Source organism: Natator depressus, chromosome 24 (genome assembly GCF_965152275.1).
Source record: "Natator depressus isolate rNatDep1 chromosome 24, rNatDep2.hap1, whole genome shotgun sequence".
In the NCBI taxonomy this organism is placed as follows: domain Eukaryota; kingdom Metazoa; phylum Chordata; order Testudines; family Cheloniidae; genus Natator; species Natator depressus.
The window spans coordinates 9986247-10006803 of record NC_134257.1 but is presented as its reverse complement, the minus strand read 5'-3'; the positions used below and the strand labels follow the sequence as shown (position 1 = coordinate 10006803).

The following is a 20557-nucleotide window of genomic DNA, read 5'->3' as shown; positions in this document are numbered from 1 at the left end:
GTTGATGTAGTGTGTCGCAAGTGTTGTCAGTCAGGATGTGCACTGTGGAGTTCGAGAGAGCAGGTAGGAAGGTGGTGTGCAGGGTAGCCTGATGGCCCTGAGCTCCAGGGCACTGATGTGGAGCCCTGAGTTTCCTGGGTAACAAGTTCCTTGCATCTGTAGACGGTATAGGTAGGCTCCCAAACATGTTTCTGATACATCTGCGATTAAAGTCCTTACCAGGGCGGGGGCAGAGCAGAGCACTGGGGTTCCTACCATCTCAGTTCTGTTACGTCTTGTGGCGGAACCACAACCTTCTTGTTTTACTGGGGAAAAAGACCAACTTGAGCAGGAGCTGGAGTAGCCGCAGGTGAAACCTGGCAAGCGGTGTTATGTATGTGTACATCAACCTATGGCCCCACAGCCCCAGACACATCTGCACTGTCAGTCTGGTTTGATTCGATCCCAAGACTATACCTGTCTCCAGGAAAGCTCGCTCTGACCGATCCAGAGTCAGTCAAGGCTCCTGGGAACTCTATTGCCTGTGGTGGGATAAGAGATTTTTTCCCTCGCTCAGCTGGGCCCCCTGGTGAGCTAATAGGGATAGTGTGTAGTCCAGGCTTTCCGCCATTTCCTCCTGGGATCTGCCCACTGATCATCCAGCTGTCGAGGTGAGGGTAAACGTGAACGTGAACGGGCTGTTGCTACCGCGAGGCACTTTGTGAAGACTCAGTGCCACGGAGAGTCCAAAAGGCAGAATGTTGCACTGATAACAATGGGGCCCCACTGTGAGTCCTAGGTGCTTCCTGTGAGCCGGATGGATGGCTATGTCGAAGTACGTGTCTTGTCAGCAGAGAGCCACAAACCAGCCTTGAGACTGAAGAGATGGGATGGAGGCAAGCGTTACCATCCTGAATTGGGCTTATATGTGTCCAATCTTGTCAGGTCTAGGATGAAGCTTGGATAGGACAAAAACTCCTTTCTTCTTCAGAATAAGGTATATAAACTGTAGTATAATCCTCTTCCCCAGTACATCTCTTCTATGGCTTGAAGCAACTAGTACACTTCTGTCTGTAATAGGTTCTCATGACAAGGATCTCTGAAGAAGGATGGGGCAGGGGGTAATGTGGGGAAATGGATTGGGGAGCCATGGGCAATTTCTAGCACCCATTTGTTGGCTCTCATGGCTGCCCAGGCCCAGTGGAAAGGGGCAAGGCGGTTCCTGAAGGTGGATGCAGGCTCCACGCTGACTCCAATGCAACTCCCAATGCTCCTGTCAAATCTGCTGCCTCAGAGGGAGTCTGGTGCACTGAGGTGATGGAAGATGGGTGCCCCCAGGAGTATCTGGGATTCTTTCTGTGTGTGTACTCTGGCTGTCGAGCCCACTAGTAGGATGGTGACCCGTCTCTCCGCTTGGGCTGCTACTTGTAAGGGTTCCTTTAGGTGTGCAAATCCCTAAGAACCACAGAGCTTTCCTTGAGGGACTGGAATACTTTGTTTTCTGGTTGAAGAGCTCCCTCCCATTAAAGGGCAGGCCCTCTATCGTGGCCTGTACCCACGAGGCCCATCTCGTAGTGATGACAGTGGCCATATGAGATGCATTCTTGGCTGCCTGTAGGGATGTTCTCATTACCATCTGGCCTTCCTTGATTTCTTCTTTCAACTTGTCCTTGTTATCTTGAGGGATCTTGGATAGGAAGGGAGTGACCCTCTCCCAAATGAGAAAGGTGTATTTGGTGAACAGGGCCTGGTAATTTGCCAGCTGGAGGGAGGCTGATGAGTATGCCTTGTGTCCATGGAGATCCAACTTTTGGGGTCTTTGTCATTAGGCATGCCTTTTGTGGACTGTGATTTCTCCTGTTCCTGACGCAACAGCCAGGAATTCTGCATTTGGATGGACATGTGTGTGTTCAAAGCCCTTTGGGGGCACTGGTATCTGTTCTCCACCCTTGTCAAAGAGGGAGGAAAAGTGCCCAGCATTTGCCACAGTCCTTTAGCCGGTTCCAGAAGCCCCTTGTTAATAGGAAGGGTGATTCTGGCCAGCATCATGGTGTTCAAAATAAAGACTTCTCTTGTATAAATGTAGTCTCGGTATCCAAGGTCTCTGCAATGCAGGAAAGGAGGTCTTGAAAAGCTTTAAACTGGGACTGGGGCTGGTGTCACTGCCTTGTCCTTGAGTGGAGACGGGGGTCGTTGTGATCCCTCCCTTGCTTCCTGCTCTTGTGGGCCCACGTTTGGTTCTGATGTGGGTGGCTTGGTTAATGATGCCACTGGGGAACAGGATTGCTTCCTTTCTGGAAACATGGGAGAGGGATCTTGCTCCCAGACACAAGAGCTGATGGTCCCCAGTAAGGATAAGGTGACGTCATATGGGTACTAGGCTCCCCAGCAACCTCCTTGGGATCTGTGACATTGTCTGATTAAAATAGGACCATGCAAACCATTGTTGCTACCACTGTTATATAAGTGCAGCAAATCTTATACAAAGTATGACACATGGCCAGAAAGGGTTAAGCAGCTTGCAGGCTATATAACCCAAAGCCAACCTTTAGAGACATGTTAGAAGATTATTTGAATGGTAATTAGGGCCATTCCATGGTAGATAGGTTTGCATTTCAAAGTTCTAGCCTATGTTGTTAGAAATTAAAGGCGATACGAATTGTATGTTTACTTGTATCTTGTTTAATGTTAGTCATGTAAACAGTCAGTTCCTGTCTGTCACTACAGCTGTTGATTCAGAGATCAAAAGGGAATATTAACATTTAGATGGGTCTTGGGTGAAATAATGTCACTGGCTATGTGTCACTTTAAAGTTTGTGATAGACTGCCTAACGGATAAACTGCCTTATGTAAAACCGTGTAGCTAATTAGAATCATAGAATATCAGGGTTGGAAGGGACCTCAGGAGGTCATCTAGTCCAACCCCCTGCTCAAAGCAGGACCAACACCAACTAAATCAAAGCGTTACCAGTAATGCTTAGGAAATAGGTCCACTTCAAAGTATCCGTGATTGCCTATTGGTCACCTAAGGACTCCTAACTGCAAAAAGATGCCTTGGGTCCCAATCCTTTTTATCTCAGATCTGATTGATGCTTCATGCAGGGGAAGCTTAAACCCAAGATTGAGATCCTAGTCCTGACTGGACCACCCTGAATATAAACATTGGACTATAACCTGTGCACAAATTCTGAAAACTCTTGGGAGGTAGGTGTCAGAGTAGCAGCCGTGTTAGTCTGTATCCGCAAAAAGAAAAGGAGGACTTGTGGCACCTTAGAGACTAACAAATTTATTTGAGCATAAGCTTTCAGTAGAAATTTATATGATGAATAAGATTTTCAGTAATCCTCATTATATTTGACTTGCGTGTCTGGGTGGAGGCCTAAGGCTGGGTTGCTTTAAGGGAACTGTGTTGTTGGCTTCTGGGTAACCAGTGAGGGGTTATAGAAGCTGTTTTGTGCTAGTTTGGTAAAATGTAGGTATTGGAATATCCACCAGCTTTGGGGCTGTCTGCCCCATTCTCTGCAGTTCACCCTAATTGAGTGACCTCAGTTGGCCCCCCCTGCGACTCCGGTTACAGGTTCTCTCCCCTAAGGAAGAGGGGGCTCTTTACTCAATTTGAGCAAGGAGGAGTACATGGGTTAGGTGAGGAGGAGTGTATCTTCCAACAGCAGTGTCATCAGGCAATGTGCCATTGGGGCCGCACAGGGAACATGTCTGGACGGGATCCAGATTACCCCAGAGCAGAGAACTGTGCCAAGATTGGTGCTGGGTCCCTCATGGCCTGTGTCAAGGATTCAGATGCTCTGACCTTTGAATAGAGGTTTTGTTTCCTCCTTCTGGGACCTTCCTTCAAATTTGGTGCTATATATGGGCTCTGTCCAGTCCCACGAGTGCGTCTCATCTTTATGTACGGACACGCATGCCAGCTTTACTGCCTGGGAAGCCAGCGCCAGAGTGACCGATGCGGACACCAGGGCTGTCCTTGCCAAGAGTGTCAGTACCGCGGCTTTCAGCGCAGAGGCCTTTGCCAATATTGAAGTGATTGGCATCGTAGTTACTTGTGCCAGCTCTGCCAATATTCTCTTCGCTTTCTTTTCAGCACTCGATCCTGGAGCATGACCTATGCTCAAGAGAGCACTGGCCAATAACTGCTTAACTAGCCTCACAGTGGTAGTGGCTATCACTTGTGTCTTAAGTGACCCATGTGGACTGCTCCAGCATATGCAGCCTGAGCAGAGTGACCCTGGACGAAAAGGACTTGACCACAGAGCACCCATCCAGAAGGTGGCTCTCCCACAGGCAGAAGTTGCCTTGACTTTGTCCATCCTTGATAGACAGATTTTGAAGTCTGCCATGAGATGTGGCAGGGGGAGGGGTTCCTCAGTAACTTTTTTTTTTAAAATATCCACATGAAAGGAGTGTGAAGATGAAGATTTTTTTCACAAATTTGATTAAAAAATAACCATGTTCACAGTTAGGTCAGATGCTCGCTCAGTCCTGTCTTGCTGCCATGGGCATCAAAGGGCAGTGAGGGAGGATTGCGTCTGCTCTACCTTTTATGCCCTCAAACAGGAGCACGAAGGGGCCAGGAAAGAGCGGGGAGAAGATAAGCGGTTCCAACAAGCACAGCTATTCAAAAGAAACCGAACTCATGCCGACGAGATGCACATGCAGCTGCAGTGGAATCCACACGGACGCCAAGTTGAAGAAGAACTGACCTTACAGCATCTCAGGAACAAGTGGTCATGACTAGATCATGTTCAATACGTGCAAACAGAATCACATCTAAACCAGTTTTTATATATATTAGCTGGTGCTTTACAAGGGCCCGTTTCACAAAGCTGAAAACAACTGAACTAAACCAGCTGGCAGGAACCAACCCAGGGATAATCTTTGCAGTTTGTGAGCTCAGAGCTATCAGTGCTCCTAAAGATCACTGCACTGACTTTTGCTCGAAGGAAGCAAGGCCACAGTAGAAGTTTCAGAGCTTGAGCATAGACACTACAGCGATAGGAGGGATTCTCGTGTCACTGTAGTTAACCCAACTTCCTGAGAGGCAGTAGCTAGGTCAACAGAATAATTCTTCATTCACCTAGTGCTGTCTACACCGGGGCTTAGGCTGGCATAGCTATCTCTCAGGGGGGTGGATTTTTCATACCTCTCAGAGATGTTGCTCTGCCAATGTAAGTTTTCAGTGTAGAGCAGCCCTCAGAGATCATTCCCCAGCTGGGAAAGGCCAGTGGGTGGAACTACACCTTGACTGCACAGGACAGCAATCAACATAACTTCTCCATCATTGGCAATTTTTAAATCAATCGTTTTTTCAGAAGATCTGCTCTAGTTCAAACAGAAATTTATTCAGGGAAGACCTATGGCCTGTGTTATCAAGGGAGTCTGACTAGATCACAGTGGCCCTTCCGGCCTTTGAATCTATTAATTTAGCACTCCACACTTACAGTTGTTCTCAGGCACTTGAATGGTTTTTGTGTCCATCACCTGGGCAGATATCAAGGACCCTATGGGAAGGAGAAAAAATACGATTAGGATAGATGTTTGTTTACAAACCACAGAACCCAAGTGATCCCAGAGCCAGCAGAACAGCTACCAAGCTCAACCCCACAGAGATTCAGCTCTCCTATGAAGGATCAACACCTTAAGAACATTCTTTTCTACCTCATTTTCTTGGAGAACTCTTCTTAGCCTTATAGTAGTTGCCAAGGGGTTTTTAGTCAGACTGCTTCAAGCTTTGCTTTCTGGTTGGTGTTTGTTAAGACAAAGTTAAATGTTTGTATTCGTTAAGGCCTTACAGCCCTGAACAAGGATCAGGGCCCCACTAGGCTAGACACTGCATGTGTGCAGAAGACAGTCCCTGCCCCAAAGCGCTTACAATCTGAAGACAAGACAGATACAAATTTCTTCCCCACTTCCTCTTTAAACAATTGCGCGCACTCCGCCCACCCCCTGCCGATTGCCTCCCCAAGTCTCAGCAGCACTCCTCCTCCCCACACAAAACCACTCAGCTTATCTCTGATCCACCAAGAAAGAGCCAAAACTGACTGAAGTGTGCACAGGCTGGTTCCTCTTCCCCAGGGAGGGAGAGGCAAGTTCCCAAAGGGTGGGGCAGGCGGACCACACAGCCCAAGGCATCTATGACTAATATTTTGGACAAAGGAAGCCTCTGTTAAAAGTTCCACACTCACTCCTGCAGTTAATGCAGAGCTCACAGCAAACACCTGAGACCTCCTAGAAGGCCTGCAGCAAAACCAGGGGAGTCCTGACTTGACATCCCTGATGTTAAGGTAAAATCACAAAGCAGGTTTTTTTGGTGGGAAAAAGGTCTTTCCAGGCCTCCTTCATATGTCATATGGACTGAAGAACTTGTGGATCTAAAGGCGGAGAAGGCCTGGAATTACTTCAAGTCAAAGTTGCAGAAACTATCAGAAGCCTGCATCCCAAGAAAGGGGAAAAAATTCATAGGCAGGAGTTGTAGACCAAGCTGGATGAGCAAGCATCTCAGAGAGGTGATGAAGAAAAAGCAGAAAGCCTACAAGGAGTGGAAGATGGGGGGGATCAACAAGGAAAGCTACCTTATTGAGGTCAGAACATGTAGGGATAAAGTGAGAAAGGCCAAAAGCCATGTAGAGTTGGCAATGCGTCAACTAGTAGTTCTTAATCTTTCCTCCGCTCATCCCTTTGGACCACTGATAATTTCTCACTCATCTCCAAGAACTCCAGGTGTTACACCTTCCAGGAAGTGAGATACAGGAAGTGTTACACATTCCAAAGTGAAAACAGTATTCCAGGTACGGTAACACCACCTAGTTAGACAGAGCAGAAAAGTGAGAGCTTCTAAGGCCTGGTCTACACCTAAAACCTCAATTCGACCAAGTTATGTTGCAGAAAGACATAGTTAAGCTGACAAACCCTGGTATAGACACTGTAGACTCAGCTACTGCCTCATGAGAGCATGGATTTACTACAGCAACAGAAAAAAACAACTGTCACTGTTGCCAGTGTCTATGCTACAACAGCATAACTTCAGCATTGCAGCTGTGCCGCTGAAGTGCTTGTAGTGTAGACATAGCCTGAGACTAGATGCTTCCACACACAGCTTAAAACAACATTAGCCTTTTTAGCTGCATGCCTATTTCACTGTTTGCTAGGAACTTTGGGTCTCAGCATTACTGCTCTCTAGGTTTCTAGTTCCTAGTGAATATGTTTAACCTCAGATTAGATTGCAGTTTTATAAGATTATTCTCCTTTTGTTTTTAAATCTCTTTGGGTCCCTCTATGCTATTTCTCTGCCCTCGCTACTGTTTGCTACTTCTCCTGATTTAGCATCATATGAATGTCATTAACATACTTTTTCTCTCATATAGGAGACAATTGCAGAGCTTTAATTTGTAAGATCTACAGCATTTTCTGCTTTACAAACATGAGAGTTTAGACTAAGATGCTCAAAGCTGCCTAAGGGACTAACTGTAATGGGCACTGGGCATCCAAAATCCCCTCGACATGGCTTGGCAAGTCTCTGCCTCCGAGTCTCTCCAAACCCCATGGGATGGGGTAAGCAAGTGGCCCTGTTTTATAAAGCGGCAATGGAAGCACACAGAGGTACTTTACCTGTCAGGTGTTTGGGGCAGGAATAGCCTTTGTTCCATGTCTGTACAGTGCTTAGCACATTGGGGCTCCTAGATGCTACCAAAACACAAATCCCCAATACCCCAGACCCAATACGTGACTTACTTAGGCTTACACAACAAGATTGTGACAAAGCCAGGGACACAACCCAAATCGTAGGCCACCAGTCCTGTGCAATTCTCTAGAGATAAGACCCAACCCTGTGGCACCCAACTAGACAGTTATCTAGGTATCTGGCCGTGTCACTATTACCCAGGAGTCAATCCCACCACATTGTCATTTATTACCCTGCTAGTTTTCAATCCATAGCACAAGCGGCATAGACAAGATAATCTGAATTAATTGCAGTAGAAGATTGAGACAGGCTAACCAAGTGTGACATCTTAATTTCCCCAACAGTTGCTCTGCCAGAAGAAAATAATCAAGCAAAGCTGTTACCAAAATGGAAGAAGGGAGTAGGCCAGTAAAGTGATGTGAAAGATACTGTGTCCCCAACTAAAGGGCAAGAACAGTGTATAAGAACCAAAACCAGCAAAGAGATAGCTGTACATTAAACAGGGAGGGGGTGGAGTGGAACAAGGGAGAGAAGTTCAGTTGGCTTTTATAGGCTGCCTGGTGGAATTTCCTGTTCCACCTGTTCTGTATCATCTCCTCCCACGCAGCCCCCACTTTGTTCAGGAGTTTCACAGGGAACCTAGCCCATATCTGTCAAATGAAACTTAGCTTGGCATTTTTCAGACACCTCCCCCCACCAATCCCCAGTCTTTAGTCATCAGGCTCTGCATTTCAGACTCTGTTCGGAACAGATTACACAAGACAGGACTTTATACAGGGCCCCATATCTGGGAACTCATGCTGCTTTGGCATGGGTGTCCTAACTCCCCAGCAGTGTGGCAGGTTTTTAATGATTTTTATGGTACCTGCTTCCCCACTTGTTTTACAGTTCCTTGTGGGGTTGTTTCCTCCAGATGCCTACGACTTGCAGGCAAGTTACCAACCCCCACCAGCATGAGTATTCAAGACTTGCTAGTGATCTTGTGTGCTTCTGAAGCTTGACACATTTAGTGTGTGCCTCAAGTGGACGGGCTGCTTCTACAGTAGCAGTCGTCTTGGATGCCTGATTGCTAAGTGCTAGTCTTGGCTCTGCCTTGGGCAACTCACACAAGTTCCTCAGTTTCCCCATCTGTAAGTATTCTTATACTTAAAATCCCTTCTCACAAGGGGTGGCTTTCTACAGTGTCATAAGTGTGGGGGAGGTTTACAAGACAGGGTTCCTCCCTAGGAAGTTCACAATCTAAAGCCCCACTGATTCCACAACCATACCAGGGTGACAGCTAAATCATGGCTCCGCTTTGTAGCAGAGACAGGTCTTGGGAGGATTCAGCCCTGTCTGCGAAGGCTCTTACACAGCCCATTGGGAACAGCCAAGATCAAAGCATGGTTTACATTTGGTGGCGTTGACTGGATTATTCTGAGGAAAAGCTATGTTGTAACCGGGAACAGTGACAGGGCTGCTCTGTAGACGGGGCCTTATAACCAATTTAAATGATCATAAAATCTGCCCATGAGCCACCCATGTTTATAGAAAAAGAGTACTTGTGGCACCTTAGCGACTAACCAGTTTATTTGAGCGTAAGCTTTCGTGAGCTACAGCTCACTTCATCGGATGCATAGGAAAGCTTATGCTCAAATAAATTGGTTAGTCTCTAAGGTGCCACAAGTACTCCTTTTCTTTTTGCGAATACAGACTTACACGGCTGTTACTCTGAAACCCATGTTTATGACATTTCCTTCTATGTCGCAGTGCTAAGAAACTATGACTTAGCCTAGTATCTACCAGGATAGAAACAGTTCCCTAACAGCTGTATCCTGTTATTTTTCCTGACCACAAAGTTAAGGTATACATTTCACAGCTGCCTCTAAATATGGTTCTTGCAGTGTTCAGGCCTGTGACACAATGACGATTAGGGTAAGCAGAAGACAGTTTTAAGGTCCCATGATCAGGTTTCACTACATTTTGGTTCTTTGGTATACCTTAAGTTAAATGATTTTAACTGTATCAGTATTGCCGGCCCACCAGGGACAAAGAGCAGGATGGGGGGGGGACAGCAAGTCAGGAGAGAAATGACAGAGGTGTAAAATGAAGAAGTGTTAATGGACATTATGGCTGTAAATTGAACCAGGCAGAAAAAAACCTAAGCAGCAGTCTGAAAAAATGGCTGCTAAGTGGCAGCAAAAGGCTGGAAATGGGGCAAATCAAATTAGTCATTGATTAAAGTCAGTAAGTAACTAGAGAGTGAAAACCAGTAATATGCAGTACTAATCACATGGAAAACTGAATCAGCTAGATGACAATCAATGGAATTCACACACAAAGTAGGGGTTCTTTGAGTCAGCGAGTTTCGGCCTGAGCAGTAGTCTGGAGTCTACACAACAACATGAAGACACCATTTCACAATTAAACAAACAGATATAACCCATAAAGACATGCCACCGTGCCTAGGTCCAAATTATAACACATAGCACACCCTCCAAGGACTGCTGTACCAGTGGCCTTGCCACACAGTTCCCTGAGAGAAACATTTGTGGGAGTAAATCCATCACTGGTTGGTCCTGCACCAATGTTTCAGAATGTGAACCACAGAAGTGGCATTTTTCAGTGTACACAAAAGGAGATATCTTACTACATTAATAGCAACCTGTGTGGCATAAGGGACTCTTTATTCTTTGGAAGACAAGACACAGGACCATAGATTTTTAAGTGCTGGAAGGGTCAGTGTGGCCATCTAGTCTGACCTCCTGCAAAGCACAGGCCTTAGAATTTCACCCAGCAATTCCTGTCTCAAGTCCGAGACCTTGTAACTGAGCTACAGCATATATTTTAAGTTTCAGAGTAGCAGCCACGTTAGTCTGTATCCGCAAAAAGAAAAGGAGGACTTGTGGCACCTTAGAGGCTAACACATTTATTTGAGCATGAGCTTTCGTGAGCTACAGCTCACTTCATCACGAAAGCTTATGCTCAAATAAATGTGTTAGTCTCTAAGGTGCCACAAATACTCCTTTTCTTTTAGCATATATTTTAAGATACTCAATCATCATGATTTAAAGATTTCAAGCGACGGAAAACCCACCAAACTTCTTGGTTCACTGTCCCAGTGGGCGATATGCCCTCTCACTGTTAAAAATGTGCCTCTTGTTTCTGGTTTGAATTTTTCAAGTTTCACTTTCTAGTCCTCAAATCTGGCATTCTGCCTTTGCCTGCTACATTAAAGAGCATCTGCCTGTTATTCCTGAGGGCAATCTGTGCCAAAAAATTAAAAATTCTGCACACAATATTTTAAAATTCTGCAAGCTTTATCTATCAATAAATAAATGCAGAGGCTCCAGCATGGCACTGGGGAGCACAGGCCACTGGTTGTACGAAGGTGGGAGATCATCGTACAGCCTCCCCACCTCACACCCACAGGGCACAGACTCAGTGGTGAGGCTGCACCCGACCCTGACACAGCACAAGGTCTGGGCCTACCCCGAAACACCCTAGGACCCTGCCCCTCTGCACCAGGTGTGAGGCAGGCAGGCTCAGCCAAGTGTGGAGGGGCTCAATGTGGGGTGATCCTGTAGTCGGATGAGAGGATTCTGTGTGGGACAATCTGGGCACAGGCTGCTCAGTCGGGGGGATCCCAGGTACAGGGGCAATGGGACTCTGCAGGGGCTTCCAGGTGAAAGTGGTTGGGGATCTGGGTGCGAGGGTCTCAGCAGGAAGGTCTGGGTGCTGAGGGTGTGGGGGATCAGTGGCATAGGGGTCTGGATGTGGGGGCTCAAGGTGGTGCAGAGGGGGAGGGCTTGTCAGGGTGAGGGGTTGAGTGCAGGGAGCTCAGTGGGGGGTGGTCTGGGTGCAGGTCCAGAGGCAGGGGATCTGGGTGCAGGTGGGCTCCAGATGCAGGCATCGAGGTTCAGTGGAGTGGGATTTGGGTATGGAGGGCTTGGGGGGTTCTGGGAGGTCCAGATGCACTGCAGTTGGGCGGATGGGGGAGCACCTTCCTGTACAGTGACGGACCTGCCCCGCACTCACCAGGCGACAGGAAGTGGAGCGACCCGGCCCCAACCCACTCCGCCGGCTCGTGCTGGGAGGCAGTTTCCCCCAAGCCTGCTCCTGCCCCCTCACCCCCCACAGAGGCCTGGGGATGCCTCCCGCAGAGGGGCTGCGTAGGGCACCAAAATGTCTAGGGACAGCCCTGTGTATGGCAGCTAGCCTTGCTCAAAGCAAACGCAACAGTGCTGGATGCATTCAAGCATCGATTTGAGCATTCCTCGGGGCGGGGGGTGGGGGGGGAGGGAGGAAGATAAATATCCTGGTAGCACAGGCTGGTGGACTGAGCTGGTGGTGCAACTCCTAGTGAATTAGGAGATGCAGCAACTCTCTCTCTGGGACAGGAAATGACCTCATTGAATAAGGTACCATGACAAATTACTTCCATCAGCTCCCTGCAGCTTCTGCTTTACCCCCGACCCCAGTATACCTACAACTCATCTTTAAAGGTGAGCTGTGAAACAGAACAGAACAAGCGATTTGCTTTTGCCCCTTGCTGCTCCCATGCAAGAAGAGGTTACAGCTTTTCAGAATAGCGGGTTGGGGGTTTTTTTATTATTGAAATACCAAAGACCTCAGGCCTCCCTGAGCCTTGATCTGCTAAAGGGCTTTGCTAGACCTGAATAGTGATGGCACACCAGACCATAGCCTGGGCAGCATCTGTTCCTCCTCTTGCACTAAGAGGGAAGAAATACCAGGTCCAAGTGAAAATCTAAGAATCTTGGAAGGACAAGTGGCTGCATTGACCCCCATGAGGATTTGAACCTGGAGTTCCAAGGAGTAGGTATTTTAAACCCCATGGCTTAGCCCACTAAGGGAGCCCCTCCAGCACAAGAGAACTAAGAGGCACCTAAAAAGTCACTCAAGGAAGAAAATGAAAGTCTGCCCCTGTGCTTTATAACCCTTCAAGTATGAAGATCTTGGGGGGCAAACTTTCAAAGGGGCCTCAACCAATCTGCCCCGTAAGAAACGGGATTGAGACCATTAACTCTCTCAACATGCAGGCACACATTTCCACCCAGGCAGCCGCTGTCTCAGCTGTGCCAGGAATCGATTGTGGATGTAAAACAAGAGGCTGTTAATTAAAAGTAAGATGTTACCATGAACTGACTGTAATCAGTAGAGTGAGAATCCTGCTGCAAGCTGAGGAGAGGGAGGACAAAGGAGTTGAGATTTTACTTGGTATTCTTCAGAGTTCCCGCATCCGGGATTCCAGCTGATACAAAGGTAGAGAGCAAAGCCCTATTTTGTAATTAATCTGTCTCCCCTCAGGCACTTCCCAGGAAGATCCAAACCTCTCCATCACACAAATGATAGACATTTCTCAGCAATCAAGGGTAACCCAGTTTATAAGAGACCTCCCACTGAGACAGCACAATTCAAGAGGCCACTGTTTGGAAGTGTAAAGGAAGGAGGCCTGGAAGTCTTATTGTTTGTCTGCTCAGCAAACTGGGAGATTCTTTGTTTTTTTTCTTTGAAACAAACTGGCTAGCTGAACCAGGAAATGCCAAACTAACCCTATGGCTTTTACAGATCATCAGCAGTGATATAAATAGGTTTGGAAAGGAGGGGGTTCAAGATACCCAGTCTGTTTTGGTTTCAGCATGTCTGCACAACAGCATATGTTGATGCACTAGTTCTGAGAGGTAGTGTGGACTAGCAGACTGGTCTAAACTGGAAATCTGGACTCCTGGGTTATACCAGGCTGTGTTGCTGACCTGCTCTAACCTCAAGAGAATCACCTTTCTTCAATGCCTCTATTTCCCTTCCCACCCCTCTGTCCTATTAGATTTTAAGTTTTTCAGGGCAGAGACTGTGTGTACATATACTGCCTAGCACAACAAGGGCCCAGTTTTGGTTGGGACCTCTAGGCATTTCAGCAGTACCAAAAAAAAAAAAAGAAGTAGTTACTGTTTTTCCATGCAGTTTCCTCACCACATTCCAACGTTAGATCCATAAAGAGTTCAACTCTACAGGCAAGAGAATCAATACAACTGAACTTGAAAGGGCTCCTAGTGGCCAGCTCCCAGAGACCCATCCATTCGTACTGCATCATAAACCACTGCCCTGTTCCCAGTCCCACTTCTCGGGACTAGAAAGTCAGAGCTGCTCCTGAAAAGCAGAAGTTCCCTTGAGCCGATTGACCTTTAAATACCAGGCAGTCACAGTCTAGTCTGTAAGAGTAGGTTATGTGCCAGCCCTGAATTTCATTCAGCCCAACAGAATAAGATGGTTTAGGGTTTCTGAAAGGCAAATATTGAGCCTATTCCCCAGGGTTTACACACAGCTGCTGGGAAATAACCTCTGAAGCCTTCTGGGCGTGTTTGTAATACAGCACAATGGCTACAACTCAGAATTGGTGATTAAGACATCATTTAATCTCTGTATGACAAATGCCTGGCTGCACCCACACTTGCCTAAGCCTGATCCAGTACATTTAAATCTGGCACCACAGTGCCATTTCAGCTCACTAGAGACACTTCTAAGCTCTTGCACTGGTAGGGATGCCATTCTTATGCTGTTTGTGCAGCACCCAGCACATTGAGGCTCCAATCCAGCTTAGAATCTGTGGGTGTTACCACAGTACACTTAAAAATTAAGTTGCCAGCTGCCCCTTCCCACACAGCCACCTATTTATATTATGGTAACATTTAAATGACACCACCAGGACAGGCCCCACTGTGATAGGGACTGTACGAACACATAGTAAATGACAATCCTTACAAGCTGGTTCCTGGGAGTTGGAGGGTACTTACTAGTTCACAGGCAGTGCCAATAGCTGATGTAGAACCAGGGTGGGGACAGACAGACAGCCACACATAATCGACCCAAGAAGGGTCAAATGAGTCATTCTGCTCTAAAACTACAAACAGCACATGATGGAACAGGCATGCCAAAAAAATTAAAGCTGCCATTGTTTCAGGTCACCCAGTCATTTAATTTTTCACCCCAAATGGTTGCCAAGCAGAAGCAAGGATAAAGACCTGCATAATGCAGCTTCACTTGCCCAGCAAGGGCAGGTCAATGACATTCCTGGGACCTTTTCAGACCCATGTCCAATCCATTACTAGGCAGGCAGAGGTGGGTATCCAGGGCACCAGATCCATTGCCATTCTGCTTTATGAAATGCTGGAGAAAAACTGTGAAGGACTCTGAGCACAAAGAAATTGAGTGAAATTTCCCTTCAGATGAGGTGCTGGATAACCACCAATACAGCACTTCGTACCTGTACCTTAGGTACCTTCCCCATCCAAGGACTCCAAAGCTCTTTACATAAAATTTGATTCAAAAGATGGCATGTTTATTCTACCCAAATATATTTAAGCTCCTAATCTCGCTCAATATAACAGCACCTCAAACAAAGTATTAATTAGGCTGGTAGGAGGGAGAGTATACCACTGCAGAGGTACAGCCAGCACTCAGGACAGCATGGAGAGTGCTACCTAAACAGCCGTTGTGTTACCTGCATGTCATCACACCACCACTCCTATGCACTGACGTGCTATTTAGTGTACCAGGGATAGTAGATAACTCCCCACTGAGTGTGCCAGCCTTCCCATCAATCACTGCTGCATAACAAACGCCAGCATCCAACATGTTTATACTCCAGCCAACCACTGCTGCTCTCGCAACATCCTAGAGATACCCCTGCCTGGAAGGAAAGAGCAAACTGTGCATGGGGCCTTAAAGGCTGTAGGACAACCTCTAGAGATTTGAAAATGGGGCTCTTGCCAAACCCATACCCGGACTGCATGGCACAAGGAGTTCCTGTGGATGCTCTGAACCAGCCAGTGATATCACAGCTCAGTTTGTTTCCCTGCACAAAGGGCAACAGTCTGAAACAGAATGGACTCCCCATGGACTGAACTGTGGGAGCTGCCCTTGGATTAAGGGGTCTGTATTTCTAACTCTTGCAATTTTACTAGTCTCATGATATTTGGTATTTTTCTTAAAGCCCCAACTCCTGCAGCCAGGTGGTTACAAGAGAACCTCCACTTTCAGTTCTTAACAATGGTCACTGAGAAGAGCTCAAGGCTAAAAAACCAGAAGGCCAATAAAGATCACTCAAATTATTTAAAATTTCACTAATTTTAAAACAATCTTTTGGTCTGGGGAGACCTGGTCCATGGCTTTTGAATGGCTGGGGCTGGCAATGCTGAGAACTCAAGTGCCAGAGGACGGTCTTAGTTACCGTTGCTTGAAAGTGTTTAGAGGATCATGATTGCTCCAGTGGGTGCCTCTGAACAGCTCAGCTAGAACAGTCCAATATTGCATGACCACAAGAGATCATGACTGCATAGTCTCCACTCATCTTGGACTGGATTAACAGCACACCATGGAAAGACTCCCAAACCCTCCTGCAGTTGTCACTCATTCTGTTCCCAGTACAGAGTCAAACTGGAAACCCTCCATACCAAAACCTGTCAGGCTGCACATTCCCAGGGCTTGAGCATGTGGATCTGACACATCAGAGCATCAACACGTGTCATTCAATAGCCATATTTCATTCAGGACACTAACCAAAGGATTCTGAAGAGTGTTGGCGGATTGGTGTACAATTCAGATCTGAATTAGGGACTCCCCTTACCTTCTCTGGGGACCAGCAATTTAGCACTTAAAACCACTTTATCTGTAGACATTAAGACACTTTATAAAGATGGGGTGGGGAGGTCATTATCTTCCCCATTTACAGACACAGTAAAAGATTTGCCCAAGATTACACAGCGGACCAGTAGCAGAGCCAGGATTAGAACCCAGGAATGTTGACTTCCAGTCCAGAAGATAAGGGAGACAGCTTTGTCCAGTGCCCTAATAGCAGCTGAAGAGCTATAGCTCTTCATGCTCCCCTTTGCGGATCCACCGACAAGGGACCCCCTTATCTGTCCCATGATGATGGGGCTCTATTCAAACGTGCAGAGTCTAAAGGAATACGCATCTGGTTAATTCAGAGAGGAGGTATTTCTGCTTATATGTCACAGATAGGGTGACCAGAAGTACCGATAAAAATCGGGACTGTCCCGATTTTTAGGTCTTTGTCCCGCATCCCAACCAATGCACGGTCAGGACGCCGTTTGTCCTGATATTTTTTTTTTTTGGCTTCCCCCATGTGTCCCGATACTTTCTCCGTTTAATCCTGTGACCCTAGTCACAGAGCGGCCTGGCATCTGGCTGTTTTGCTCTTCACTGGTAATGACTCATCCTGCCCTGACATGCTTTACTCAGTGTTTGATTGAATTTACCAGTCAGGTGAGATGGATGGGGCATGGCACAGATTCAACTGGCTGATAACTCCTAGCTTGAAGCCATGGAGCCAGCAGAGAGTGAATGACTCACTACTCGATTTGCCTTGGTCAAATCACAACAGTGAGGAGAAAAACCCCAAGGAACTTAGCAACTCAGTTCAAATCACATGACAAAGGGCAACAAATTGCTCCCCTGACAGTAGATTTGTCAGGAGAAATGCTTCCTTTTAGAAGCCAGACACAGGTGGGGGAGGTAGTATCTTTTACGGGACCAATTTCTGTTGGTGAGAGAGACAGGCTTCGGAGCTTACACAGAGCTCTTCTTCAGGGAGGCAGTTTTGTCCAGCCCCTCTTCCTACCTCCTGTTTTCTAAAAGGAAACCAGTGGGTTTTCCTTTGAGAAAGATCTCAGCAGGAAGAAGAGGTGAGCCGTTTCTACCAGGGAGAGAATTCTCTTTCACGCTCTCCACCGAAGAATTGTGGGAGGAGGAGGGAGAAATTTCCAGATATACCCTTAGCTAAGCAGGCCAGAACATCCCACCAGTGGAACAAGTCAGATCCTGTGATTTTAGGGTTTCTCTGCAATTAACTTCATGCACATTCAAAAAGGAGCATGAAGGCTGCATCTTTGCAACAGAAAAGCAGCACAATGCACACTGATATCTAGCCCTGCCCTGCCTCCAGCCAAATAGCAGCCAAAGTGTGAACCCACCTTTCCCACCCTCAGTAAGGTGTTCAACTGAATGGCCAGATGGCCCAGTTAAATTCTATGTTAGCAAAGGAGTGTACAAAATAAATTGTCAGAGGCACAATCAAGCCCTGGGACCTCCTAGTTCACACCGTTGGAGAAGTGATGGCAGCTGTATTGTAGATCATATACCTACACTACAATTCCTGCTACTGCTATCACCACTGGAGTTGCACCAGTGGTGACCCTCATTTTTGCCAACATAGTCACAGCCCTCAGGAAGATGTTTCCTATCACAGTGCCTGGGCTCAGGATTCTCTGCCTCTCTGCATTCGCTTCAAGCTCAGTTTTCACCACTAACCCTGATTAAATGTGTTAGTGGCCAGAGCATGTTGCACCATGGTTGTGTTGTGTCTTTGCAGACAGAAGCAGCACGTTCTGGGATTATTTTTGCATCCTGGAAGACACCAATACATTTCTTCTGCACGCTCTCACACACACACACAAAATACTAAGCCATTTTCATCTCCCAGCCACCTCCTCCAGAGCAGCAACAACAAGGAAGAATGTGATTTTTCATAACTGATGCACATTGTTTAACATGCAAGGGTGGGGTGAGTTAGTCACAAGGACTGTACTTTACTACCAGTGAGCAACTCCCTCCCAGCTGATCTCCTTGCAATGGTCTATATGCAACATCACTCAGTTTCCAGAACAGGTTTAAGTCTTGTCCACAGTGCAAGAGGTAATCATTTAAACCAAGCCATTTTCAACAGACCTGAACCCTAGCAACTGCCTCTCATGCTGCCCTGCCTGCAGACAATCCTAAGACATGGCTGCTGAACAGTAGATGGGCAATGCTTTTAGCAGGCCTTGCTCTGGGTGGCCAGATTGTCAAAGAGGGAAACAAAACAAGGGAGGGGCCCCACAGGAAACATTTTGGTGTGGCCCAGAAGTATATGCCAGAGGAGAGGGGGGACAGAAAACGGAACTCATACCCCTCTTGGGTGTGGACTGCAGTGAGGCTCAAAGGGAGGCCTCAGAGGGCAGGGGAAGAAGGTGACAGTGCCAATATGCCACCGGCCTGATGGAAAATACCCTGGGGCATATGGTGTACTCAGCCAGGCTGTCATCTGTCCAGTTCAGCTGGCCAGCCTGGGAGGGGCAGTGCTGGTAGTAGCACTGGGAGTTTTAGTGTAGACAGGTTGCTGTTTATTGCTTCTCCAGATGGGTTTTACTACCCCAGCTAACATTGGCTGGTTTTTGTCTAACACAAAAAAACAACTGAAACTCAGCAGAAGATCCCTTTGTTACTGAAGGTGAGTGAAAGGGGCCCAGAGTGAGAGGGGCCCACCTGGAATGATTTACCCTTTCAAAGGCAGCCTTCAGTTTTCAACCATAGCCTGGGACTTTCATGAGTTTAAGGGAATTTAGTAGCCCAAAAATACTTAATAACCTAGGCTCCCTTGATCAGTACCCAGAGCAAATTTATAAACCCTCCTCCCCTTCAGCAGAAAATTCCTTCCCCGGACATTTATGGTTAGTGTCACTGTACTGGGGGAAGGGTCACTGATCAAATAACTATCCATTCCCACTCTTACCTTCTGCCAACAGCCAGGATTTCAAGATACAGCCAAGCTGCCTCTGCCCACTAGAGTCCTCAGTTTCACTCTGCTCAGCAGCAGCTACTGCCCTGCTTGCCCTGTCTACATTAGGGATTTTTTTTTTACCAGATTGCTTCTCATTGCTAACACTGGTACAGCACATCTGGTTTTTGCAGATCCACTCAGAGCAAGTCCAACCAATATGGTATTAAAAGCCTCAGCAACCTGTCTACACTAAAACTCCCAGTGCTACCACCAGTATTGGAAAATGTTTTTGATGTTTTTAATTAGTGTAGACAGGGCCCATCCATCCTTTGCTTTAGTTCAGTGGTTCTCAACTTCATTGCAGCACAACCCCTTCCTAACAACAAAAACACAGCCCCCCATGCAAGGCTGAAGTAGTAGCCTGAGCACCGCTGCCCTGGGTGTGGGAGATGAAGCCAAAGCCCAAGGGCTTCATTCCTGGGCAGCCGGGCTGTAGTCTGAACCCCACCGCCCAGGGCTGAAACCCTTGGGTTTTGGCTTCGGCCTGGGTGGCGGGGTTTTGGCATCTAACGTGGGCCCTGGTGACCCCATTAAAACTGGGTTGTGACCCAGTTTGACAACAGCTGCTCTAGCTCATTCTCTGGAGCCTGATGATAAAGCAGTGTTTAAAGCCCTCAGAGGAACAATTTAACTTTGGCCTAGTGAGGTAAGGGGCAGCTACATATTAACCAGAGATGCTGGGATAAGCAGCTTACTAAATGTCACTGCTTCCTGCAGCTCTAGGATAGTCCCACTAAGGACAGTGTGTGTGGAGGGAGGGGAAGGCACAACTAGACCAGTGGTTCTCAAACTTTCGTACTGGTGACCCCTTTCACATAGCAAGTCTCTGAATGCAACCCCCCCCCCCCCCCGAATTAAAAACACTTATGTATTAAACACCATTATAAATGCTGGAGGCAAAGTGGGGTTTGGGATGGAGGCTGCCAGCTCACAACCCCCCCCCCATAATAACCTAGCAACCCCTTGAGGGGTCCCGACCCCCAATTTGAGAACCCCTGAAGTAGACAGTCTTTTTTGCCTTTTAGGTGTTCTGCATAAGGACTGTGTTGAATGGTGAAGTGCAGAGCCCTCAGTCTATAAAAACAGCAGTAACTCTAGGAAAGAAAAACTGGGCAAGATGCTGCTGATACAGATTTGAAAGCCAGGAACTTGTTTTTAAACACAGAAATTACCCATTAAGGTACCCTAAACAGCCCTTAATCCATGCTTACCCTGCCCAAGTGAAATAGATGTCTGGCATGTATTAGCAAAAAGGCATTTTAAATCCT

General features: G+C 47.1%; 1 protein-coding gene across 1 annotated transcript in view; it reads right to left on the bottom strand.

Moving 5' to 3' along the window:
- The window catches only part of F11R (F11 receptor), a 48428-nt gene that overhangs the window by 16283 nt on the left and 11588 nt on the right, over positions 1–20557 (bottom strand). Inside the window, exon 2 of the mRNA XM_074938740.1 lies at positions 5436–5495. Coding sequence (XP_074794841.1) covers positions 5436–5495 — 60 coding nt within the window. The remainder of the gene's footprint in view (positions 1–5435; positions 5496–20557) is intronic.